The 26,730-nt window shown below is 38.4% G+C and overlaps 1 protein-coding gene across 1 annotated transcript in view; it reads right to left on the reverse strand.

The window, feature by feature from the left end:
* Itga2 (integrin subunit alpha 2) overlaps positions 1–26,730 on the reverse strand; it is a 65,764-nt gene that overhangs the window by 22,858 nt on the left and 16,176 nt on the right. Inside the window, exons 4-16 of the mRNA XM_035438786.1 lie at positions 26,275–26,366; positions 22,392–22,506; positions 22,105–22,232; positions 18,575–18,723; positions 13,750–13,900; positions 13,342–13,507; positions 12,025–12,101; positions 9,667–9,805; positions 8,250–8,395; positions 7,279–7,422; positions 5,557–5,760; positions 4,724–4,860; positions 1,758–1,897 (exon numbers count right to left, since the gene is read on the reverse strand). Coding sequence (XP_035294677.1) covers positions 1,758–1,897; positions 4,724–4,860; positions 5,557–5,760; positions 7,279–7,422; positions 8,250–8,395; positions 9,667–9,805; positions 12,025–12,101; positions 13,342–13,507; positions 13,750–13,900; positions 18,575–18,723; positions 22,105–22,232; positions 22,392–22,506; positions 26,275–26,366 — 1,788 coding nt within the window. The remainder of the gene's footprint in view (positions 1–1,757; positions 1,898–4,723; positions 4,861–5,556; positions 5,761–7,278; positions 7,423–8,249; positions 8,396–9,666; positions 9,806–12,024; positions 12,102–13,341; positions 13,508–13,749; positions 13,901–18,574; positions 18,724–22,104; positions 22,233–22,391; positions 22,507–26,274; positions 26,367–26,730) is intronic.

Raw genomic sequence — 26,730 nt, forward strand, 5'->3', positions numbered from 1 at the left:
AATTAATGACAGTAACCAAAATCTACATAGTCAGACCAGCTGCCTTCAAGAAAGTCCATGGGCCACATGCCAGAAATTCAGCTGGTTATAGCAGCTGTCTTATTTGGAATTACTTTATTAGATTTATTCAGTATTTTAAGTTGAGTATATTTCCTAAGACAATATATGTGTTGCCTTTAATATATCTATTGAAGAAACTTGAGAAATTTCTGTGTTTAATGAAACCAATAAAGATATAGAAAAAATTGAGTGGAAAGATTAAAAGTAAATGATAAAAAATATGGATATGGAAAACTAGTAACAGAGGTTGTGGAACTGTCAAAAGGACAAAGTTAGTACACAGCATGTGTTTTCTTCAAGTAGCTTGGTAAAATAGATATATAGTTTCATAGACCATATGGTTTTAAGCCATATGGTTCATTCTTATGTACCGTTATTGTCAAGTAACAAAGTGAAAAATTATGACCAGCTCATCAGTGTAGAACTGAACACAGCAGGATAAAGAGTCAAAGGGAAAGGTTCCTTATGGCAAGAAAAGCTCCAAACCCTCACCAGCCAATCAGTTGGAAGGGAATTCTCTGAAAGTCCAGGTTTTTCAATATGTGCCAACAGAATATATGAAGAACATTCAAAGTGTGGAAGACACACAGAAATATTCATGCTTCAGGGCCAAGATAGCTGGGCAGCCAGCCACATCTGCCCAAGAATACATTTTCCATTTTAATCTTTTAAGCAGACTAAAAATGTTGATATGGTGGCAGTTTTCTGCTTAACTACGGTGGCAATTCAGATGGATGTGTGCTCCAAGGCAGGCCCGTGACATATGCCATTCAAAGGTGGGCCAATGTCTGAACATCTGAGATGAAACCCGGAAGCCGTGTCAGTTGCATATCTCTTTTGCTTCTCTCCTTGTTCATGTATTTCTTGCTATGAATCATGACAAACTACTGACCCAATTGCTTTCAGCCTTTAAGTTAATTTGCTTGCAATTTCATTAAGTGCCACTAGGAACTAAGTGTTCTGAAATGAACTGGGGTCTGATGGAGGAGAGATTAGAACCCAATGATTAGCAAGGGGAAACACTCAGCTTTTAATGACATGTTGCTTTGCTTGCTGTCTGCAGAAGATACTGAGATAACAGAGCTAGTTGTTTGGTTAGAAATGGCTTCAATGAGGATGTAGCACCTCAGACAGGTCCTACAGGATGACCTGGTGTCTCTAGGGAGAGAGGAATGACAGCTCCTGCTGACATTTGCCCACAGTCCTGCCTGTGCTTTCTCCCACCCAATGGGACACACTTCAGACTCCTACCATGCTAAAATGATGGGTACAAGTTGTATATTCCTTTCCTGTTTTCTTCTTCTTCCTTGGTAATAGGAATAATATTCAGTGCTTTTACTAAGCACACCTGTGTAGTCAATGGCATAGACAGTGGGTAGCTTGCTCATTTAGAACTTGCAGCAATTCAATGAAACCCATGTGTGCTGAGGATCCACAGAAGGGAGATGTAAAGGCAGAGCCCATCATTATGCCCCAGTGATTACAATGTTCTCCATCAGAACTCCACCAGCTAGAACTGAGCAAGGACGCTCTAAACAAACTGCCATACCTAATGAACTACTCCTAGGTATTGTATGTGTGAAAATTTAAGCATATCCAGTGAAGATCCTTATTTCTTCTGGTCTGCAAACCAAAACCTCTAGCTAAAGCTGTCGAGGCAAAGCCATCTCTGAATGGGTTATTTCAGGTCTACTTACCCACTTGATGGTTTTGCCCAGTAGGTTTAAAGTTTGCTCTGAAGCAGAGTTTGAGGGTTATCTTAGCTTCCTTGTTGAGCAATGTGATTTTGTCCGGACTGAATGAAGCTTCGATAACCACATCAGCAATGCTTTGTGACCTAAAAGACATAAATGGAAACACATGAATGTTTTTGTCCAACATACCAGCATACACATGAACTTCACATAGAGAACCCAGGGCCAGTATCACTTAATTTTTCTCTCCATTGTCTTAGAACTTGAGCAATTTTTTTCTATTTGGAAGCAAAAGATAGCAGCAGGGATGAATGGATTTTTGCTGCTAACTGTGTAGCCTGTAGATATATATATATATATATATATATATATATATGTATACATACATATATATAATCTATTTATATTTAAGTATATACATATATTTAAAATAACACTTGAACCTACACAGAATAGAAGCCTGAAACCTCTTTGCAAATGAAATGTTAGGTCATGACCCCTCTGTCTTCCCAGCTGGGGTCGGTGTCGCTCTCACTCTTGAGATGGCAGGAGAGAGAGAAGGTAGGAAGATGGAGGTGCCAGAGCTACTGAATATTGCCATGTCTTCTGCTTTGTTGCCTCTGTGGTTAGCATCACGTCTATAATGGTGACAACGCGCATGATGGCAGAGGATGACCGAGGAGTCCATCACAGGGTGCAGAGCTTTGTGGCCCTTTATATACCTGAGACAGTCTTATTTGATCCTTCAACATTGTTGTAAAGTAGGAAAATATCAGAGACAAAGGTACCTGAGGGCTCACCACTTCACTGGGTACTTGTCACTGAGGAAATGGAACCTACAGTCTGAGTCCCTCCGTTACTGGAACTTGAACATCACCACAATGACCCCTGCATACACCTTCCACTATTTATAAGGTAGCAAGCAATAATTCGTAATTTCACTGTTTTGAAAAGTACCCCAAATAGATCCAGAAAGTTCTTTTTATTTTCAGACATCACTGGAAAGACTGTTTCAAAAGTTACTACGCACATCTAATAAGAAATGTAACATGGCTTCAGGTTATAATCGAGTGCTTAATTGAATTTTAGCACAGCTATTTGAGAGACTGACCATGCATTCTAATACAGATGACATTGATTTACATGTTTTATAAATTTATTAGACATTATTCCTAGAGTTATCCAGAAAAAGCACTCAGTACTTCTTAGGAATGTGACCACAGAATATTAGCTTAGCTTGAATAGTCAGCTCAGCACATTTATTTGATCCCACTTGTTTTGACTTTTCTGAAGAATCAAACATACCTTGTAAAACAGAAGCTTGGTCACACCACTGACTAAGCTGTATCACAGTAGAGCGAATGCAAAGACAACACGTGGGAAAGCCTGCCTAGAGGCTTACATGGTGTTGTTTGCTGACAGGTATGTGTTTTGATACATTATTTTAAATGAAGCCACAGAAACTCTATAACATTCTTAGCATGCTTTCTTTAATAATTTCATCTTTATTCAGTAAATGTATTTTCTGGTTTCTCAGTCTTAAAGCTATCATTGGTTTTCCATGTAATAGTTTCATTTGTTAAAAATTTGCATTTTACTCTTGAAAAGCACAATTCACATGTGTACAGAGTAGCATCAAACTCAGAAATAATATAACATCCATGGCCTGTGTTTCTATTCCCAAGTCTGGACAATTAAGGCATTTATTTTCAACACAGAAAAGTGAATGCATGAGTATTCCTGACTAAATAATCAATATTCTTTCAATTGCAGTATCTCACTAGATCATAGACCTAAGTTTTGTATGTATGTGTCTGGTTCTTTTTTTTGCATGCATATTACGGTGTGTGTGTGTGTGTGTGTGTGTGTGTGTGTGTGTGTGTGTGTGTGTGTACATGTGCATCTGGATGCCAGTGGTTAACCTTGGATGTCATTCCTCAGGTACCCTGTTGATTGAGACATGGTCTCTATGCCCTGAAACTTGGCAGTTATTCTAGGTTAGCTAGCTAGTGAGCTCCAGGTATTGTCTCTGCGTCACCCTCACTGGGGTCATAAACACATGACACTATGCCTGGCTTTTTGTTTGTTCATTTATTTAAATGGTCTCACTATACACCTATGGCTGTCCTGGAACAGTCTATGTAAACCAGGCTGGCTTCAAACTCACAGACACCCACCTGTTACAGCCTCCCAAGTGCTGGGATAAAAGGCATGAGCTACCTCACCTGGCTGTGATTGGCTTTTTGGCATGGGTTCTGGGCATTGAACTCAGGTCCTCATGCCTGTATAGCAGACTGCTTCACCAACTGAGCTATTTTTGCAAGCCCTTCATATAGCTAGTTTTTAAAACCTTGAACCATGCTTCCTTTGAGTCCTGATTTGTTCTCTCAACTTTTACACCAATGCCAGCAATGAAGAGGTTAGCTAAGCCAAAATAATGGTTCCTATTCATGACTAGCAATTTTAAAATATGCCTTTTAAGCACTTAAGAAGTTTCACTTTGTTTGTATTCTATGAGTTTGTTTTCATGAGGTTTCCTGACTGGAAGCTGAAATGGAGCTGTGTGTAAGAAGACAACATTTAGAAACATGTGGAGTATCATTTCACGGGCTTTATCTTTTCTACCTTCTGATTCTTTTCACATAAGGAGAAGAAAAGCATGATTCTAATGATAAAGAAATCTCTCTATATAGATGCATATATTATATGCATTATATTATATGTATGCATCTCTCTATATATATGTGTGTGCCCAAGATACATGCCTGCCAGTAATATATATGCACAAATATGTATACAATAATATATATTCTCCCATCTCAGGAAAACCATACATATTCCTTCCTTTATGCAAACTATGACAAATACATTTCCTACAGTCTTACACAATACATTGATCATTACACACATTATGCAACACTGCATGTCATTTTAATTATCCAGTCTGAATCTTGCACTTACTGACTCACCAGAGTTGAACCACTTGCCCCAAAGCACCAATGGATACATCAGTGATGGAATCCCCATTTAAATCCCCATAGCCATCCAGGGACCTTCCAAAGAACTGGAGATGACTCTTGAAGGCTCCATCAGATCCAAGGATTTTCTGAAAGAACATATTTAACATGAAGTTGTGGTACACACAGCCTACACAAGGAACGATGGCCTTTGCATGCCCCCTACATCCACTATACAGTCATTTTTTGGTTGTCTGGTCCAGGAAATTCTACTGTTTTCTTCCTCCACAATTAATCTGATTTCTATATTACCTTTACAATGATTCTTTCATCAAGGAAACAACATGGAACTCTAATGTGTAATCACAAGCCAGTAAAAAACGGCAAGAAGTCTGTGGGCTTGGAAAAAGCTGAGACAGTTTCAGGTCTTGATTCCCATCCTAGCTAGCTTTTCTTAGGACTTACACAAAATTGCCTGTTAGTGAGGCATTCTTCACCATCCTTTGGTCATCTGATACCTCTCATAATGCATTAATGATACTTAATACTTGAAAATTTGGCTCTTAATTAAGTTCTTATGTCTTATCCTTGCCATTTGTTATTATCTGTAACACTACAACTTATTTCTTTTATTCATATTTCCTCTATTGGAGTATAAGGTCAGAAAAAGCAGAATTTTGTCTGTCTTATTCTGTACAGCACTCTCAGAGCTAGAATAGTGTTCATCACATAGTAAAGCTTTACTGTTTTTTGATGGAAAGAACACAGGTTTAAGTAAGAGGCATGGTTTGGATGATGCTGTCTAGCTCTAGCATTTATATACCCAATACATCGTTCATGGTTACCTGGGAATACTTGGTGTGAATGGTACCCTGGTGACCATTGTAAATGTACACTGCTCCAGAGTTCTCATTCTCTACAGGTGAACCAACAATCACATCATTAAAGCCATCCATGTTGATGTCTGAAAGGGCTGCAATTGCTGAACCAAACCGAGCATTTCCAGTGCCTTCAGGTCCTTCGAGGAACTGGTGCTGATTCAAGATGCCCTTGAGAAAGGAGAAGGCACTGTTGCAGCAAAACTCTCAATATGTATCATGAAAATTCAAAGCAACTACATCCAAGATTTCAAAACGAGAAAATGGATAGGGGTTTAACCTTAGAATTGATGATATCCTATTGTGTGATGAGAGTTAACAAATTAATTTTCCACTAATTCAGGTCACAAGATACCTGCTCCTAAGCCAAGATTAAAGGAGGGAATAATTGTCTTTTCTGTACCTGTAAACCCTGCATAAAATATTTGACCCCTTATCTCCACTTTCTGTCAGTTTTGGAACTGTCACCTCTTTCCAAATCTTTGATTTAAAAACTCCCTGGTGAAAGTCTAATATGAATGAAATTACGATAGGTGCAAAACACAAGGAAACGTGATAATTTAGATCTTATTGGTGAATGGTCACATAATTATAATGGGGTAGGAAGTGGAAAATGAAGTCACTGTCATTCCACAACAAGCAACACTAAATGATTCTGTACAGAGGAAAAGATACTTCCTTATTTTGTGCTCAAGTATGGAAATACTTAATGGCTTTGCAAGAAAGCAAAGTGCCTCAACTAGGAAACTGGGTCAGTGTTGATTCTTTCTAAGTTTATGGTAATTTCATAAAGATTAATTTTCTTCTGAGTTAGATAAAGCATTAAGAAATAGTGTTACTGAGACTGGTGAGGTGGCTCAGTGGTTAAGAGCACTTTTTGCTCTTGCAGTGGACCTGGGTTCATTTCCCAGCACTCCATTATTTTAACTGCTTATGTTAAAGGGTGAGCTTTTACATTAATATATAGTATGTATCAAATATAGAAAATATAGGAAATGCCCCAACAGTGAAACTCAACTCTCCCTGCCTCCCACACCCATCTGTTTTCTTATGTCAACCACTGTCTTTCATTTGCTTTTCTTTCTGTCCTTGCTGAGCTCCAGATTCCTATCGAAATAGATTTAGAATTCTGTCTACAAGTTGGAAAAACGATGCCTCCTCTCTTTGAGTCAGTTCAGTTTTATGGCAAGGATCTGAAATTCCAAGAGTTGGACGTACACCTAAATGTGACACCAAACACTGGAATTTTCTGACGAACTAATGTAGAAAGCACTCTAGGTCATCTGGAGGTTGCTGGAGTTGCTGGGATGATTGTTTTCACTGTGAGATGAAGAGGTCAGCACATCCAGTAATTACTGTCATTTCAAGGAAATGTCACAAGATGCTTTAAAAATGAACCAATATTTATATTTACATGTATGCCAAAATTATTTATGCTTATAATGGCTTTATTTGCATAAGAACGCATATCGAAAGACCTCTCATAGAAAAGGGGAATACACTATATATTAAACTCCATGCCTTTTAATGCATTTTTTTAAAAAAAAATGTAACCATGGTGTCACCTTGAGTTTGATTAAATGCTATGTATGAAAATTAGCAATTATTCAAGAATGAGTGTCCTTCAAATTTCAGATTAACTTATTTATCAATACTAGAGCCAATTAAGATGTCTGTTTGTGATGTTACCTTTGTGATTGTGAACAGGTAGACTTTTCCCTCTTCTTTCTTGAGGTCATTCATGTATGTGGGAGCACCTACCAACAGCACATCTGTGATGGAGTCTCTATCCACATCAACTGAACACAGCACACTACCAAAATAGGAGCCAATCTGGAGTAGCAAAGCATATTAATCTTAGGAGTCATATAATCACATATGTATTCTAGCAATGCAACTCTAGGTATTATTGATGCCAGTGAGCCAGAGGCCACATTCAAAAGAGGAAACCTTAATAGCTACCTGAGCTGTGATTTAGAGAAAAAGAGGAGGGATAGGGCCAGCCAAGGACAGCAAATAACCATGTTCCCATGAGAAACAAAACAAAACAAAAACTGTTATAATAAAGATATCAGAGTGTAGGGAGGGAGTGGGGGGGTCAGGGAGGGAAGTATCATTTGAATGGTATCTTAAGGGACAAAATGAGTTTTCTAGGTAGAGGGAAACATGAGTGATGTAATGCCAGTGGCATGGCCCAGACCAGGTGATGTTGCCAGGTAGAAAAGATAGGAGAACTAGGAAGAGATGAAGTAAAATTAGAAGGGCTGGGAATCTGAATGCCATCCTATCCTGCAATATTCAGTGAGTGCCTGAGTGAACATTTATTAAGGATTTAAAAATTTATTTCTTTTGTAACACTTGTTTAAAGTTTTTCTCAAAATGGAAATACCATTCTTCAAGCTACCAATGAGGCAAAAGCTATGTGGTGACTAGTTTGTGGTTCCCTTACTCCCACAAAATCAATGGCAGTAGCAGGATCAGACTTAATCCCAGTGAACTTTCTGTTGTTAGGATTTAACATAGACATGAGTAAATTCAGATGACATTCTCAAACACAGATGAACCACTCAGTAAACACCAGTGTCCACTTCACCCACTCAACTGTCCACCTGCCCAGTTATCCATAAAATTAACTTCACTTGCTCAGTGATGATATTTACCTGGTCCCCTCTGTGAGACTGAATCACCGTGACCTTGCCATCCTTGTTAACACTGTACAGCACTATCTGGCCAGTATAATTTGCCCGAGGAGCACCAGCAACAAAGTGGACACCCTTTTCAGTAGAAATTGCAGCCACAGAGTAACCTAGGAGAGAAGACATTCTAGGTTGAGCACCACTAATTGTCTCTGCCAGAGAGGGCTTTTGAAGGGAGCATAGATGCTCAGAAGTCTTGATGTTGGATGTGATGATTACTCATGTTCCTGAGATGAATTGTCCTGACCTTCCTTTGTAGCCCTGACCACCATAGACAGGACCTCAACATGTAAAGCTGTCCCTTGATCCTTGGTTGTTCTTATCAGCCACCTACAAGCCTGGCTAATTGCTAACTTTAATTGTCAACTTGACACCATCTATTATTACCTGAGAAGAGCATTTCAGTGAGGGGTTGTCTAGATCCAGTGTTCCCTTGGTATATTTGTGAGGAATTAGGTTGATTACATTAAGTGAGGAATTGAGGTGGGAAGAGCTGCCCACTGTTGGTGACACCATTCCTTAGGCAAGGGATCCTGAACTGGATAAGAGTTGAGGAAGCGAGCTAAGAGCAAGAACACACCCATTCGCTCATATTTCTCTGTTCATAATTGTTTATGTAATGGGACTAACTGCTTTAAGTTCCCACTACCTTGATTTCCCCACATTGATGGATTATAACTTGGAATTGTGAGCCAAATAAACTCTTCTTTAAGTTGCCTTTGCCAATGTATATTTTCATAGCATCAGGAAACAGAACAAAGACACTGGCCTTTAACAAGTGTTTAATGAATGAACAAATGAATTTAAATGGCAATGCTGCTTCATGGAAAAAACACAGGTCTTGGAATTACAGAATTCTAGGTTTGAATTCTGGATTTGTCATTTGCTAGGTTGATAAAGTTGATAAAAGTTATTAAGGTCACAGGATTTTGGAAGGATTTGTGTAGCTAGACTACAATACCCCTAAACATCACTGGATACTTATCATATGAATAACAGCAATAACAAACACAAACACAGAAACCACTAAGAACTCTAAAACAATAGAAGGACATTAGTTTGTGTATCGCCTTTTAGGAACAACTTCTGTTTTGGAGAACAACTGTGTTCCAGGGATATCTGCATGAACAGATTTGCATGTTTTAGAAACAGTGGAGTTAAATAACACCATTGATCATATGAGCGCAAAAGATCTCTACAGAGATTTGTGTATAAAACCCAGCTTTCCTTACTTATGGACTGAAGCTTGACTGGCAAAGAGGTAACATCTGTGGATTACAAACATGGAAGTAGAGGACAGTCCAGAGACTCTGCTGCACTGACTTGAGAGTTTAAGGAAAAAGAACCTGAGTTGTTTGAGCCAACCTTGGTTGTGCCTCACCTAAAAATGAACTGTGATTTCTATCCTGCAGAACGTGGTCAAAGGCTTGTTTAGGAAAGATCAAGTGCTCGTGAGATGTCTCCTGGACAACAGTTCCACTCCAGTCAAAAGCTCCCACTGCACCTAACATAAGAATATCCTGAAATAATTGAAAAAAATGAAGATTAAGACAAATCACCTTCAATGCAAGATAACTCAGTGTAATCAAACCATGTAAATAAACTATTAAAATTTAAGGAAATTTGCAATATATATATATATATATATATATATATATATATTTATATCTTAGAATTGGTTTGATTTTACTGGAGAACAAGCTTGCCATAAGCTGTGGCAGCAGTTCTCAACCTGTTGGTTTCAACTGATTTGTTGGTTGAATGACCCTTTCACAAGTGTCACCTAAGATCACCCTTCTTAAAAGGTATTTACATTATGATTCATAACAGTAGCAAAATTACAATCATGAAGTAGCAATGGAAATATTTTCATGGTTGGGGGTCACCACAATATGAAGAACTGTACGAAGGGGTCACAGCATTAGGAGGGTCGAGAACCACTGAGCTAAGCTTTCTTGGAAGAAGTTATTGTCATGCATTATGTAGAAATCTTTACAATAGACCATGTACAGGATGGATGCACAGTCATCTTCAATTCAAAGGCACACCTTTGCAAATGCTGAACCTTTCAGAACTTACAGATGAATCACATGAGAACTCATCCCATGTATTTATAGAAAAGGCTCATGATGAATATGAGATACACTAAAGCAATGGGAAGTGCTGGCCTCAGAGCAGGGAGGGGATGCTGCTCTTCCCAAGCATGTCTTGGGAAACCTTCTGACCTGTTGCATTTTCGACTCTCATCTTTGTATTTTTGTGGCATGTTTTATATGTATAAATGTGCATGCTTGTACATGAAGAGTCCAGAGGAGGACATCAGGTGCATTGCTCTATCCCTCTCTGCTTCATTTCCTTGACAGAGTCTCTTACTGAAGCTAAAGCAAAGATGGCAGCCAGCAAACCTCAGTGATCCTCCTGTCTCTGCACTCCCCACAGTGCTAGGGCTACAGGCAGCCACACGCCCCTTCCAGAATTGTGGGTGCTGGGATTTGAACTTGGGTTCTCATGCTTGTACAGCAAGCTCTCTTACCCACTGAGTTATTGCTCTAGCCCTCACAGCCCTTCATTCTTTTCTTCAGTCCTTTCCAAATGTTCTGGCATCTACATCCCTGTATCCCATGAGTTTAATCATAACACAGCCACAAAATTCACCTGTAGCTGTGACAGTCAATGTAGTGGATGGAAAACAAGCCTAAGTCAGGCACAGGGAGGACCAAGCAGCTCAGGCTCCTCTGCACTGCTCAAACTCAATTTAAATATCAGAGGCTTCAAGTTATTAGGAACACAGGCTTGGTCAGAATGAAAGATGTTATTGTTAAGGGTTTTGTATATAAGGAAACAATGATATGATGATACGGGGTTAAAAATAACAAATAGGGGAAAACATATCTCCTTCTGAGGAAAAAATGTAAAATTTTTAGAATAAGCATAATGTAAGTACAGACTAAGCTAGGGCTATATGAATGGGCTCCAGGGAATGGATAGTAACCTCGTGGAATTATGTGAAAATATTTCTATAATATTATATTTATTTATCTTTTTCTATGGAAAAATTCTCTAACTTTTGTCAACATCTCTAAGGCTTGTCGAATCAGTAACCTAAGCATCTTTTATTCCAGGTGGAGGATGAGCTGTTCTTTGTCCTTGGATCTGGTTGTCACCCTCTGACTTAAAATTAATTGAAGTCAGACAAACACCTAAATATTTCCCAGAATCTATTGTCATTTTGTCTCCCATTTGTCTCCAAGGTCCTGGGCAGAATTCTGCTCCAGATCTAGAGGGTGTTTCTGATGAACTCCCTGAGCTACCAAGACAGTAGATTCCAGGCCACCTCAGACTTCACAAATCACCCATTTTCAACAATTCTCTCTCTCTGCTCTTAAAAATGTTAATATGGCAACGTAGACAGCAAATGTGTCCGGGATAAAAAGGCTTGTTTCTCTGACAAATGTTTATGGTAGTTAATTGAGTCCCATGAAATGCTTATGAGGACGATGCCTGGAATTAGTATAGTGTCTTTGTCATAGGGAACTCAAAGCCTTTATTATAGCTTTATATTTTCTTCTGACATAGCGAAGGAAGAATTTAGCTACTGTTTTTGTAAGCTTAGTGACTGGGCCCAGGAGTATGAATCATTGCTCACGCGATGGCTGTTTTCCTACTATGTTTAAACTATTGTGTTTGTGCGTGATCTGGAAAGTGACAATATTGTCTTAAACTTCTCTGATATACATACATTTTGAGGAGAGTAATCTGCACTGAATCCTACTTGTGCCATTTCCATCTGGAAGTTGTCTCCTCCTTGAAGAGTACCTGTAAAATATCATTTTCAAAAATTATATTATTGTCAGCAATTTTAAATCAAAATTTCAAACACACACATGTAAGCATGTGCATTCATGCACAAACACACACACTCACATTCACATACACTTTCTTATAACAATGTACAACTGTAGCATGGAGAATTCTAGGATGAGGAAACACTAAGAAAGTATCCAAAGAAGTGTTCAAAGTTGGCTTTGATCTCCAGTAAGCAATAATTAACACTGATTGCATAGAGACAGTTTGGGGGAGAAATAGGTTTGTGTTCCTCAAAAGTCGTCAACAACAGTAAATGTCCCAAATCATTTCAAGTTAGCCTGAAATTACATTGCAATTACTCTTACTCATGGACCTCAAGAGCTTTGCTCATACAGATGCATTAGTAGTTTTGAATTATGAAGGAGGCCTTGGTTTTTTTGGTGATGCTTTAAATAAATCAGAAATAGCACACTTCTGCAATAGAATTTGGGGTGGGATAGAAATTTCTAGTGCATCATCAGAGGATCAAAGGATGGACTACAGCTGTAGAAACCTCTGCAATACCTTTGAAGCCAGCTTCTAAGGTGGGACCTGAGATGTAGGCACACAATTAACTACCAGCTTTATTGCTGAGTTATTTGAGTTAAGCTCCTGGAACCAGAATTTGGGTCATGTGGCTCTTATTTTTATCAACTGTAAAGAGTGTTCCAGTTCTCCTGACTGTCTGCATGGGTGACAATTCTGCCCCGAGGATGTTGCAAGGGGCTATGGAAGTAGAGCTTCAATAAGGCAAGCCTTTCCCCCAACTGAACTGCTGGAGATCATCACTGTAATTTCATTATTTTTAGGTATTCAAGAGTTTCTGAAATTATATAATTAAAAATTATGATTATAATAGATGTTGCAAGGTTGTTCTCTCAAAAATTGAAAAAAAAAACATCTTCTGAACCACGTGTGAGATTTGCAACTCAAGAGATTTCTGGAAAATTATATAGTGTTGATGTGTTGTCTTTTAGGTAAAACACAAAAGTGGTTGGATTCATATTTTTCTTCTGCTCACTAATCTCTTACACTTTTCTTAGAAATTATAGATTCATGTATTTTGTCTATTTTTCTTGCCTGACTTATCTGAGTTATTTTTTATGCACAGCTTATAAGTTAATATCCACATAGTAAATACATTACATAAAAATAACAAATTCTCCAACAAAAAGTATTTGAAGGAAAAATTTGAGATAGGCCTTTTTACCTTCGATGCTGAAAATGTGCTCTCCTAGTGTTCCAGCCTTTTCCAGAAGAGCCGCTTCATCGGCCACATTGAAAAAATATCTCTCTGTTGGAGTACTAGCAATTGCTTTGATTTCTTTGATTAAATTTTTAGTATCAAGAGCATTTCTGTTTAAATACCCAAGAACCTTGAAAAAAAGAGAGTATGACAAAGGTCATTCTTCTACTTCAATGTACCTATCTATTCATTTCAGTACATTTCTGATCACCACAAACATCTTGAAAACATTTCTACTGCCATCTATTTAGTTGACAGGACTAAAAGTCAGCAGGAAGCAGAGAGATTGTACAAAGTGCAGACTGGAAAGTGATGGCATACAGGACTGTGTACCCATCAGCCAACAGATATGTCCAAACAAAAGCTACTTACTGCTATGCCGAACCTCAATATCTCATTGTCATTGCATTTCTGGATCTCCTGTTTCAGCATCGACCCATCATGGGATTCACCATCAGTCACAACTACCATGACTTTTGTAGCACCTGGGCGCCCACCAGAAGATGGTAAATAAGCATGCTTTCTGTGACAGATAAAAATTGCTCATTATTAACAAAAGCTAAGATGTAGACCTCTGTTTTGAAAGGGAAACAGGCAATTAGCATCTTTAAGCGTATCAGTCACAACTACGTTGTGCTTTCAATGTCAATGACCTTCTGTGACAACGCCATTATCATATTTAAAAGCATTCTTCTATTTGTAGCTTCCTCAGAAATACATAAAATATAATTCATGTTTAATAGTAATTTAATGGATTTCATGGTGTGTGTGTGTGTGTGTGTGTGTGTGTGTGTGTGTGTGTGCAGTTAGCTTTTCATTGCTGTGATAAAACACTAAAACAAAAAGAAAGTTGGAAAAGAAAGAGTTTATTTTGTGTACAGGTTATGTCTGTTATCATAGACATAGGCAGAAGCCAAGGCAGAAACTGAAGGCAGGAGCTCGAAGCAAAATCTATGGAAGAACAACAGAACAGCTTACCAGCTTGCTTCACCTGGCTTGCTTGGTTACTTATAAAGCCCAGGCCTACCTGCCTAGGAATAACACTGCCCACAGTGGGCTGGACCCACCTCCACATATACAACATCAATTATTAATCAAGGAGATGCCATGTCGTCATGTCCATATGTCCATAGAGTAGTCTGATGGAGGCAATTCCTCAGTTGAAGTTCAACCTTCTCAGGTCTCCTCCCTTCTCTCTCTGTCTCTGTCCCCCCGTCTCTCTCTCTCTCTCTCTCTCTCTCTCTCTCTCTCTCTCTCTCTCTCTCTCTCTCTCTCTCTCTGTGTGTGTGTGTGTGTGTGTGTTGTATATGGGCCATATATGCTTTCTTGTATATATTCACAGATACACATGCATTAGTGAATACATGAGGGTCAGAGGTCAACATTAAATGTCTTTTTCCACAGTTCGACACTTTAGTTTTTAAGACAAGGTCTCATTAAACCTGGATTTCAATGACTCAGCTATACTGCATGGCCAGCAAGCTATGGAGTGTCATCTTTATCTCTCCTCCCCAGTTCTGGATATAAAGACACATACCACATCTTTTCCATGGGTTCTGGGAATCCAAAGTCAGGTCCTCATGCTTGTGGAGAAAGCACTTTACCCAGTGGATAACTTTCCAGCCCCACTTAAACCTTACTTTTATATTCACAGAATCCAATTCACTAATCCATTTTCTTGTATTCCCTTTATATTTGACATAGTACTTACAAAAATGCATGATCTCTTTTTTAAAAACTCTAAAATTATCTTTAAAATCTAATGCACATGCTTAATCCTTTAATGCTTTGTTTTTTACATTTTGTATTTTTTTTTTCTTGAGGCAGGGTCTACCATGTAGCAAGGCTGGAATCATAGGCATACACTAATATGCCCAGCCAGACTGAAAATTTAATTCAGCTAAAATCTATTTGATGCAAGAAGCAAGGTACATTATTCAACTTCATTTTTTTCTATACAGCCAGCCAACTAACAAGTTATTTCTCTCTGTCTTTTAGACTCTCCTGTGACATTCTTCCTAGGTAATGTCACCTATTTCATAGGATAAATTAGCAGCTATCTATATAATAGCGTCTATTTCCTGTTCATCTTTTGTATCTTCATATTTATGTCTTCAGTGTTGACTAAACATTCTACCTATTTACCAATACCCTAAGCCAATGTTTATGAAGCTGATAAATAATTTTGCTATACAGAATATTTTATGTGTACTGTATTAGGAAACAGAACTGTAGAAATATATTTTATATTTTTCAGCCGGACAAATTTTCGTCATGGAGCTCATGTCATATCCTTTGTAAAAAGTGAAGTTTACCCTTTGTGGGTACAGCACACATCAAGAGTGATTTGAAGACAGAACTGCCTCATTTAGTTTTGATTTCCTGCATTGTATAGGGTGGTGTCTTGTAATGGTAGGTGTTCAATCTCTCTCTCTCTCTCTCTCTCTCTCTCTCTCTCTCTCTCTCTCTCTCTGTGTGTGTGTGTGTGTGTGTGTGTGTGTGTGTGTGTATCTGTGTGTTTTAGGAGGTATTAATTAGAATTTGGGTGGGTCCTGATTTTTGTTCATTGGGAAACTATTGTGGTAAGGGGAAAATCCAGGGTTTTAAAAGGATAATAAAACACAGACAAGCCACACCTCAATAAACAGTGGATCATGCCCTATTTTGGAGAGGAAAGTTTGCCAGGTCCCCAGGTTCCTTCCTTGGGGATAGGCCCTAGCTACATTCTCTGCTGAAGACGGGAGTCATGTAAGGCTATCTTGACAACATTCTTTTCCTTAGTCTGAGTTTACTGGACTGGAAAGGGCTCCACACTTAATGATAGGTGACTCATTTTTATGGTCAAGCCCTCAAAAAGCTAGAAACAGGAATGATGAAGCCAAACTTGTCTTTTCTATGGACAGTGTCTTTTGAGACATAGAAGAAAATCTCACCAGTTGATGAAAGCAGCAACTTCAGTATATACACAGAAAATAGATAAAAAAGAGGGCACAAAGAGATAGATGTGCCAAATGTGATGGTGGCCAGATATGTGCCTAAGGGGAAGTGGGAAGAGGAGAGGCAACACTGAACATCATGAGCAGTGAGGGAAAGGAAAGAGGCTGCTTGAGGACATAGTGAATTTTCTGACATGGTACTCCCAATAAAGATGCTCAACTTCAGTGAGATGCCTGATGGCTTTGGGGAGAGAGTTAAGAGGTGACATATGTAAAATTCATAAATTATTTTAAGTGTAAATTTAATGAAAATATAATTATATCAATTCACATCTGGATTACCCCAATGATTTGCATTCCAAATGTTTCAATATTCCCTCATCTATAATATAACTGCCATTTGATAACTGTTGTTACATATACATTTTTCCAAATATATATGTATGTATATATATGTATCCATATATATATATATTTATACAAAACAAAAATATAAGTACAGAAATTTAGTGCAGCTTAATTGCTTATGATTATAGCATTTCAGATCTCATCAGGTTACATTAAACAAGAAATAATAGACATAACCCATGGCACAGGGCAATTTTCTTTCTCACAACATTCATTAGGTGTCTAAATTCTTTGTTTAGGGATTTGACATGCATGGACACTATCAATTGGGAAAAAAGATATTCAGCAGCATTCTTCACTTGTGATGCATGGGTGCTCAGTACAAAAATGAAGGATTCAGAGGCAAATAACACCAAGGTTGTATGACATTTCCTCAAGAATATATGTTAACTTGTATTTTCCTGCAATCTTACACCAAAAAAGTATATGACACATTAAAGAAGCAATGACTTTATGGTGACAATACTAAACCAAATCCACAAAACAAAACAGAGACTAGCAGCAACCTTAGAACCAGCATCTGAATCTTCACTTAAAGTTGCATATATAAAATAAAAATTATGTTCAATGAGAAAACTTTGACATTTCTCTGGCTTATCTGTATCCCTTGAAATTCATGTTTTCTTAGACTGATACCTAAGACTTCAAGCAGAAAACAGAACGGGTATGTAGAGAGTGAGTATTCTATATTTTCCCAATCATACGGGAATATTTTTGAAAAATCTCCAATTAGAATGATTCTTTTGGTAATTTGCAAGCTAAAATTATATTCTGTTATATATAGGGATGTTCCTCATACTCCATAATTTTTACCATGAATGGATATATTATTCTGTAAAAAGCCTTTTTGCATCTAAATAAATGATCTTGTGGTCATTTTCTTTAAAAAAAAAAGAGGTGACATATGCATTGGGGGGGACCCACATAGGGTTGGTCCTCACATGAAGGGTAGGGACATTATTCTTAGAAGAAAGGACTGTGGATGGAAGGGGGTCTTTGTTCAGTGAAGAAAACCCAGGAGAAGGAGCCAATGAATAGGTTGGAGTTGGTGGGGATCCCAGAAATTTATGGTGTTCAATGAAGACTGAGTCCAGAACAGCAGTGTATGTCTGCCCTTATCAAATGCTGAGAGGAGCTAAGGTTGGTGAGCTTGAGATAAGAGCACTAGACTAGCTGATGGCAGAGACCATGTTCACCCAGTGGCAGAGCTGCAGCCTTCAAGGAAAAGGCGAGAAGACTCAGACAACTTGTTTTAATGGCTTTTGAAAGAATAAAAACATGAGATGGAAAAGGCTGCGAGCAGGTTTCAGGGCAGGCATGTGATTTTCATTCAAAAAATGACAGACAAAAAATAAATGATGAAAAAAATGACAGGCAGACATTTAATAAAGTGTCTAGTAAAATTGACAGGGCAGAAAAAGAGAAACTGAGGTAAGGAGGCGGTGGATGCCATGCAATTGTAAAATTCACAATCCCTGTATGTTGCAGGAGGAATAATAATCTCAACATTCAGATTCTTGTGTATAATACACCATGAGCTTCATTAATGTGTACAAAATACTATACTAGCTTAATTTGTTTGAAGTTAATATTAGCAAATAGTGACAGATTGTTTTACTTCATACTACTTTAATCTAAGACCTTTGTATTTTATGTAATTCATGAAAAAAAATCATGTATCAGACTGTCCCAGAACCATGGTGTGTAGCTTCATATCCTCTGTGACATGTCAAGGTACACATGTCATGGAAAGCTCAGGCTTGTCCTTGCCCTTGTTGTTTTGTATTGGCTTTTCCATCCCCCTTTTAACTTTTATATTGTCAAAGTGTTGACCTGATAGCATCAAAACTTACCTTGCAAATTCAATTGCTTTGAAGGTATTTGTGAGGTCACCACCATATTGGGAGGTCAGGGATGTGGCTTCAACTATTTTCTCTTTGGTTTTGTAAGTGTTGAAGTTAAATATAACCCTTGGCTCATTGGCATATTGAATTAATGCCACCTTCAAAAGAGAAGTTTATTCATTATCATTAGCTTATAAACAACTTATATTTAGCCAATATAATAAGAAAGGTGAATTTAGATGAGTAGTCTGATAGCTTAGAGGAACCAATTTCAATTCTGTGCTTGAAAATTCTTCTTCTTCCTGTGGAAGTGTCTTTGCTAGAGGTCTTTAGTATGCAGTAGGAGCATGGCTGCCAAGCAAGAGGACCTGTTACAGCTTACACACTTGGTTCAGAAGTAACCATAGATACTTAAAGTACTTCATTAGTGTATTCAATGCAAAAGAATGTTGGGTTCAGCTTTCTGACACAAAGATTAAAATAGATACAAATAAATACACTTTCTAATTATCAGTGGGTACTAGCTTGAAGACAGCTGTAAGCAATCATAGATGGAGGGTAACATATTATTAATTGTGAATAGTTTTGTAACAGAGTCGGCGCTGAATTGAAGAAAAGCTCATGTATCCCTTAGCTGTATGCTCAATTTAATTGACTATTAGATTTCCCCTATTGTGGGATTGAGTGTCATTGGAGCAAAAGTGTTAGATATGTATGTGGGACAGGGAAACTCTAGCCTTCAGAGGACAAACAAATTGAAAGAACCTTATTTGAAAAAGCAACAGAAAGATAATCATCTGAACAAGGTATCCAGGGGACAGTTTCCAATCCTTTACATTAACAAACTCACCTCTTTTTATCACTATGCCTATTTCTGAGCATTAGAAGAATTCTCCCAGCCCGGGAGATGGGATTGTGTAATCAGGAAATAGGGATGTGTGGTAAGAGGCTCTCTGAAAGACACAAGTCTCTCTGATGTAAGGCTATAAGGGAAGTGGAAGGATGGCCCTTGATTGCTGAGTCCAGTTTGTCATTTTGCCTGGGAGGTGGTATGACAGCCACTGGGAAGTCATGAGGAACATGGTGATGATCCTGTACATCTTCCTTTAAGATAAGACGTGCAACTGACTCAAAACTAAGTGATGATATGACTTCTATGACATAGCTGTAGACCTGAGTGCAGAGTAGGGGTTAAAGATAAGGTGTATTATTAAATATGGGCCATAAGAAGAGAGACTGAACTCAGCTTCTTCTAGAGAGGAACCAATGGATCATGGTAGGAAGACACAGAAGTGTGTCATGAAGTCTGGATACTATTAAATTGGCTGGAACAGGTATAGTAACTGAGACAGAAAAGTAACAGACAAATTGGGAAACTTTCTTCTTAAGGAGATTTAAAAGTCTTGTTCTCCAGAAACCAGTGTGATATGTAGTCTTCATTAATAGAATTTTCTATTAAAAATTCACAGTGGAATTTCCATGGTCTCTAAAGGCATTTTGCCCACTATCCTGGTATAAAAAAATCAACATCAAAATTATTTATACATATAATACATATGAAGTTGATATATATGTACATATACATACATATGTTTTTTTTTGAGACAGGATTTCTCTATGTAACAGCAGCCGTGGATATCCTGGAACTTGCTTTGTAGACTAGGCTGATCTTGAAATCACAGAGATCCACCTGCCTCTGCCTCCCAAGTGCTGGGATTAAAAGGCATGGGCCACCACTGCCCAAAACTGGAAAAGTGAATTTTCAGTGAAGATAACTACAAAGTCTAGGGGAAAGTATCCCAATAATTGTTTCTAGATGTGAGGCTTTGTCCTATCAGATGCCAGCTAGGAACGTGCACTGGGAAATCAGTGAGCTGCACCCTGGGGATACTGCTGCTCCAGCCAGAAGGACCTATTTGTGGTAGATCCAGTCAGGAAGTGGAAAAGGAAAAGAGGAGCATGGTGAAAGAAAAAAGAATCTCAAAATATCCAGGAATTGTCCCCCTCCTCTTTCTCTCCCTACCCTACTCTCTCCTTCACCCCAGGGCCTTGCTATATTGTCCAGGCGAGACTCAGAATCTTGGTTTCCAGAAATGTTCTTGCCTTTATCTACTTAGTAATGTGGAATATAGCTGTCACTTTTAAAAATGCATGCTACTTAGTCTTGGGGAATCATGAAACTTTTATTCCTGTATTTTGGGTGCCTACATCAAGAAGATTGCATGGAACTGACCTAGCCACTCTGCATATATGTTAAAGTTTTATAATTTGGTCTTCTTGTAGGATTCCTAAGAGTGAGAACAGGGCCTGTTATTGACTCTGTTACTGGCTTTGGGACCTTACTCTTCATACTGGGTCATCTTGCCCAGCCTTAACACGTAGGAAGGTGCTTAGTGTTACTGCAACTTGATATGCCATGTTTTGTTGATTCTCATAGGAGAACTGCCCTTTTCTAAACAGAATGGGAGGAGGAGTGGATGGGGGGGTGGGAATAGAGGGAGGTATGGAGGGACTAGGAGGAGAGGAGGGAGGGGAAACTGTAGCATAGATGTAAAATAAGTAAATAAATAAATAAGATATAAAAAACAAAACAAAAGGAGATATAATAACATCCAATTGAGACTTCTGAAAACATGGAAAATGATTTTGAATTATTGAAAATACTTTCTCTTATGTAAAAGATTTTCTAGTTTATAAACAAAAACTATAAACTAATATCAGAATTATGTTTACTATTTTTTAAATTTCACCGAATTCAGATAACTCTTTACAAGCAAAGTGTAAACAAGAGGAATTCACTATTCATCAAAATAGCTATAGGGAAAATATGTATCTAATTCTAAAACATATTATCCATTATTTTGTATTTATGTGTATATGTGTGTGCCTATGTGAATGTATGTGCACCATGTGTGTACAGGTGCCTATAGAGGACAGAGGACTTTGGACCTCCTGGAACTGGAGTTGTAGGCTGGGAACTGAACCTGGGTCCTCTGCAAGAACAGCAAGTGTTCTTAACCACTAAGCCATCTCTCTATTCCCCATATATGTATTATGAGTAAACCCATGGGTTAAAGAATTAAAATAAGCAGTTTTTTTTTTTGTTTTTTTTTTTTTTTTTTGGTTTTTCGAGACAGGGTTTCTCTGTGTATCTTTGGAGCCTATCCTGGCACTCGCTCTGGAGACCAGGCTGGCCTCGAACTCACAGAGATCCACCTGCGTCTGCCTCCCGAGTGCTGGGATTAAAGGCGTGTGCCACCAACGCCTGGCCAAAATAAGCAGCTTTTAAAAGAGGCATAAGTGCTATACACCATTCTTTTGACGACTCTGTCAAAAATAAAACTAAAATCAGCAACACTGAACAAAGCCATAGGCCAAATACTGGCCTTAGAAGTTTATGTTTCGATTTTAATTTCCCAGGTCACCATTAAATGCATTAAAATGAATATTGGACAAATGGAAATTTTAAGACTTCACATCTAACATCATTTTCCCCAAAGGAGATCCATGGGCTCATTTATGATTTTTGATGTCCTTACCTGAGTCTTTTTGGGTCCTATATCCAGGCCTTGTACAAATTTTTCCAAAAAATTCTTCACTGCGTCCCAGGGATAAATACTGTTTGATTCATCACATACAACTACAACATCTACGAGGGAAGGGCAAGCTACATAGGAAGAGATGAAAAAAAGAACACATTTTCCAAAGATAAGTCAAACTTCATAACAACATGAACTTCGGACTTACAGAGAGGTTGGGTTGCACTTGACACCCCTCCTTTTAATTGTAAGGCATCACTCAGATCTCCTTCATGTCCATAACTTACCCTGAACTGCAGGTGAGAAGCTGGTCAGGGACTGAAAGTCTGGACTGATGTCTGAACAAATTCCAGTTGCATAATACTGATTTCCACACTGATGTGCCCACAGAGGACCACAGGTCTTCAAAGAAAGGAGAAAATAATATATACACAGGAAATGTAACATTCACCTCTTATTCTATGGAATTAAGACACCATATCTATTCTTTCCCAAGACAGTAGGATTCACATACCCATACATGTACACATACACACATGGGCACGCACACACACATGCACATATGTGTGGATATACATACATATATACACACATTATGTATGTGTGTCCACAATATACATATATGTATATATATGGACACATATGTGTGTATAGATGTGTGCATATGTGTGTATATGTATGTGCTTCATCTATATATATGTCTTTGTGATTCTTTTGTGCCCAGTGCCCTTGGAGGCCAGAAGAGAATGTTGGGTTCTGGGATTTGAAACCAGGTTCTTTGGAAGGGCAGCCAGTGATCTTAATCACTGTGCCATCTGTCTAGCACTTTCATCTCTCAAAACTAGTAAGTCCAAAAAGCAATTGGAAGGCCTGGAGAGACAGCTCAGTGGTTAAGAGCACTTCTGTTTCCAGAGGACCCAGATTCAATTCCCATTCCCCACACGGCAACTGACATTCTTCTATGGTTCCAGTCCCAGGAGAGCCGAGACCTTCCTTTGGTTGCCATAGGCACTGGCATACAGACATATGTTCTGGCAAACATTCATGTGGTTGAAATAAAAACAAACTCTCAAAAATCTTCTTCAAATGCTTTTGAGTGGCCACCCTCTGGGAAGGCTAAAAAGATAAGGAGAAAACAACAGATGTGCTACCTCAGGGTGGACCTTCAGGAACAGAGATGGGGCCATCAGGGGTAGCTGTCAGTAGACAAAGAGACCCTGGGATTCCCCTACCATACTACTTCTAGAAAAGTTCAGTAAGAATTTAAAAGTCGACCTCATAGTACGTGATTGAACAATTGTTTATAAGCTTCTTTTTCTAATCTGTGATAGATTATTGAGTAGTAGACAAGCATGTTTCTCACTCTGGTGACCCCAAGTCACTTAAATCTATTCTTAATATTTTAACTTTCAAAATCATAAAGTTGGAATAGTCTTTCCTTCCTTCCTCTATGTCTATGCTGTATTTTAGTTAATATGTCACAGTCATAACAGTATATGTTTAAATAAAAATAACTGAAGGTTGCCTAAAAAAAAAAAAGTTCAGTAAGAAAACTGAATGCAGGGCCAGGAAGTGGTGGCACAGGCCTTTAATCCCAGAGCACTCGGGAGGCAGAGGCAGGCAGATCTCTGTGAGTTTGTGGCAGCATGGTCTGCAGAGTGAGTTCCAGGATAGTCAGGGCTACACACAGAGAAACCCTGTCTGGAAAAACCAAAACCAAACAAAACAACACCCCCCCCCCAACTGAATGCAAAGTTGGATCTCATGTGACTCATTTATAGGATAAATAAGATAATCATGTCCTTTTGTTTGCATGATTGTAAAGATTGACTGTTCAATGATCCATAGACACAGAATACGCAGAACAAAGTCAGGGAGGGAGCTGTGGCTGCATTACTGCATCCACTGTGGTTGTTTGCGAATCGGGTCTCCTCCTGTCCTGTTCATCTAGGACTTCTCAATAGGAACCAAAACCCCAACAGCCTGTTAGGACAGGCAGGGGTCCTCCAGAGTGCCTGGGTCGTGCATGAATATCACACTTCTTTCATTCAGGGACAGACCACTGTGTCCCTGTTCACCTGATATTTTAAATCCTTTTTTTTTTTTCATTCTGAGATTATGAAGGCAAATTTTGAGTAAAACCCCTTTATTTTAAAATTAACACATTAACACACTAATTGACACAAGTGATGTAATGAACTGCTACCTTTTAATCTTGCAATAAACTATTTCTTTATGTTGAGCTCCAAGGTCCCTAGCTGACTGGTATTTACCTCCTTGTCTAAAGCATACATACACCAACTCCTACTAACTCCATGAACACAACACCAATTCTGCCCTTTATAGAAGCCATTCTATGAGTGCTGAGAGCTGTGGATTGAGTTGTGATTAAAGCAAGTGGGACACATTAGACTCTCTAATATTAAATTTTCTAGAGGAAAAGAGAAAAATTCGGGAACAGAGATCAAGTCTAAAGATACTAAAAATTACCTAAGAATTTCACATTATGTAAAGCTGTGGCCCACGCCTAGAGCATTGAACTGATGGGCACACAAGTAATTAAAACTGAATAGAAAAGTGTGCACTTAGTATAGGAAGTAATTGGAAAAACAAAAGGATTTTATTTGACCCAGTTTAACTGTCAGTGGCTGAATCCTAGCAGCTGTACTCATATTTCATGCTCAGAGGGCAAGCATGGTTTCCCTCCCGTAAAAACTGGAACATTTTGACAATTAGGAAAAAGTCATTTGTTGCTTCTGGCTAGTACACACACACTCAACGCACGCATGCATGCATGCATGCATGCATGCACGCATGCACACACACACAGTAGATGACAATCATTCATGCCCATGTGTGCATCCGCAGTCGTTTTTATCACCTTGGCAGATAATTCATGATGTATGCAAGAATAGAAGTTCTTTTTCATAAGCAATGGAAAACAGAATTAAGAAGCTGAAGTTACAGGATGCCAATTGTTACTGCCAACACATTCTTGCTTTAAGCCCAGAACTTAAGAAGGTTCAGAAATATGTGATGATTGCCAGTCTTCTTCACATAATTCTTATGAGAAGCCCGAGACTCTGACCTTTTCAATGTGTAAAGAAACTCAGGTCTCCTCTTCCTTCCAGCTCCCTTACACTCGCTACTAATTCACTTGGAGTTTGTTAAAAAAAATTTATTTTACCTAGGATTAAGGATTAAAACTTTAATGAATATCTACAATCCATAATTCTCAAGTTATTCTGATTTAGCCAACTGAAAAAATAAACAAATCAAGTCTATTATAAAGATCTCAGAATACAACACAGCACAAAGATACCTTGCAATAATCATTTATACACAGATCTGACACATATAATAACCAATATTTAATTGGTTTAGTGGTAATAAGTTTTTCTCAATGTAAATAACTGTTACTCTAACTAAAATGACAATATTGGCTAAAAATCAGTTTGTTTGTTTTTTTAAGCAAGATTTTAGGTGAGAATTTCAATCGCACAGACAACCTGGGCTTTGAAGACAAGTTTTCAGATCTGTTTAACTAGGATATTTTTATATGAACCAGAGGAAATTTCAAATACGATTTAGTTTTTACTTGTCTTTCAACTTTGGGGGTCACGTGATTTTTTCACTGTATAATCAAATATTTTCAGCAATTTCCTATATTAAGTCAAAGCTCAGAAAGTCTTTTTTCCTTCAGAAAATTTCCTCTGCTAGCAGATATGTGGCAGGAGAGACAGCTCCTCACTTTAGATAGGAGCAGAGTAGCCAGAGTAGCCAGAGTAGCATGGGTCAAAGACAAGAGCACTCCTTGGCTTTGAACCCTGGCTGCTGAATGGAAGGCACCTGAGCATGCTCCTAGAGGAAGCAGAAACAGGACCTGGGATTTTAATGGGATCCACACCTGCTCAGCACACCTCCCAGGCCTTCTCCTTAGACTACCCATGTCATTCAAACATCCCATTGTTTGCTGAATACTCAAGAAGGCTCCACATTAAAACTGCTAATGTTTCCTTGGTTATCCAAGTAGCATAGTTGACCATAAAGCAAACTTGAACGTTTAAATCTCCAGATTGCGTTTGCTAAGATGGCAAATGCTACAATGGCAGGACGACACTGACCACAAATTCTCTCCAGAGAAAGGAAGATCTGAGAGGCAACACTTACTAGAAAGCCACCGGTTCCCGAGTTCCTGGTGAGGGTCAAACCCAGGCTCATGTTGGTTTTTATCTCCGTAACATTTGAGATGCTTGCTGAATCTTTTGGAGAGAAAGAGGTGTTTTAAAATATTAAATATCTATTGTTCATGAGAAGCTATAATAAAACCAACAGGCAGACTCATGTTTTTACATGGCTTGAGTGTAGCATAACCTATCTGGAAACAAGCATCATATCATGACGAGTGGGGATGTGGTGTCTTCAGCCACTCCCAGCTCACTCCTGTATGGGAGGCAGTTGGGCAGAAGCACTGACAGGGCATTTAAATATGTGTGTTTAAAAGGACAACATTTTCATCAAACAAAACGCACAGAGAGGGCACCATGTGTTTCTGTTTGTAACCTTGCCTCCTGCTTTTTTCTGTTGTTGTTATTGTTGTTTTGTTTCTTTTTATATCGGGACTGT

The sequence above is a fragment of the Cricetulus griseus genome, chromosome 2 (genome assembly GCF_003668045.3).
Source record: "Cricetulus griseus strain 17A/GY chromosome 2, alternate assembly CriGri-PICRH-1.0, whole genome shotgun sequence".
In the NCBI taxonomy this organism is placed as follows: domain Eukaryota; kingdom Metazoa; phylum Chordata; class Mammalia; order Rodentia; family Cricetidae; genus Cricetulus; species Cricetulus griseus.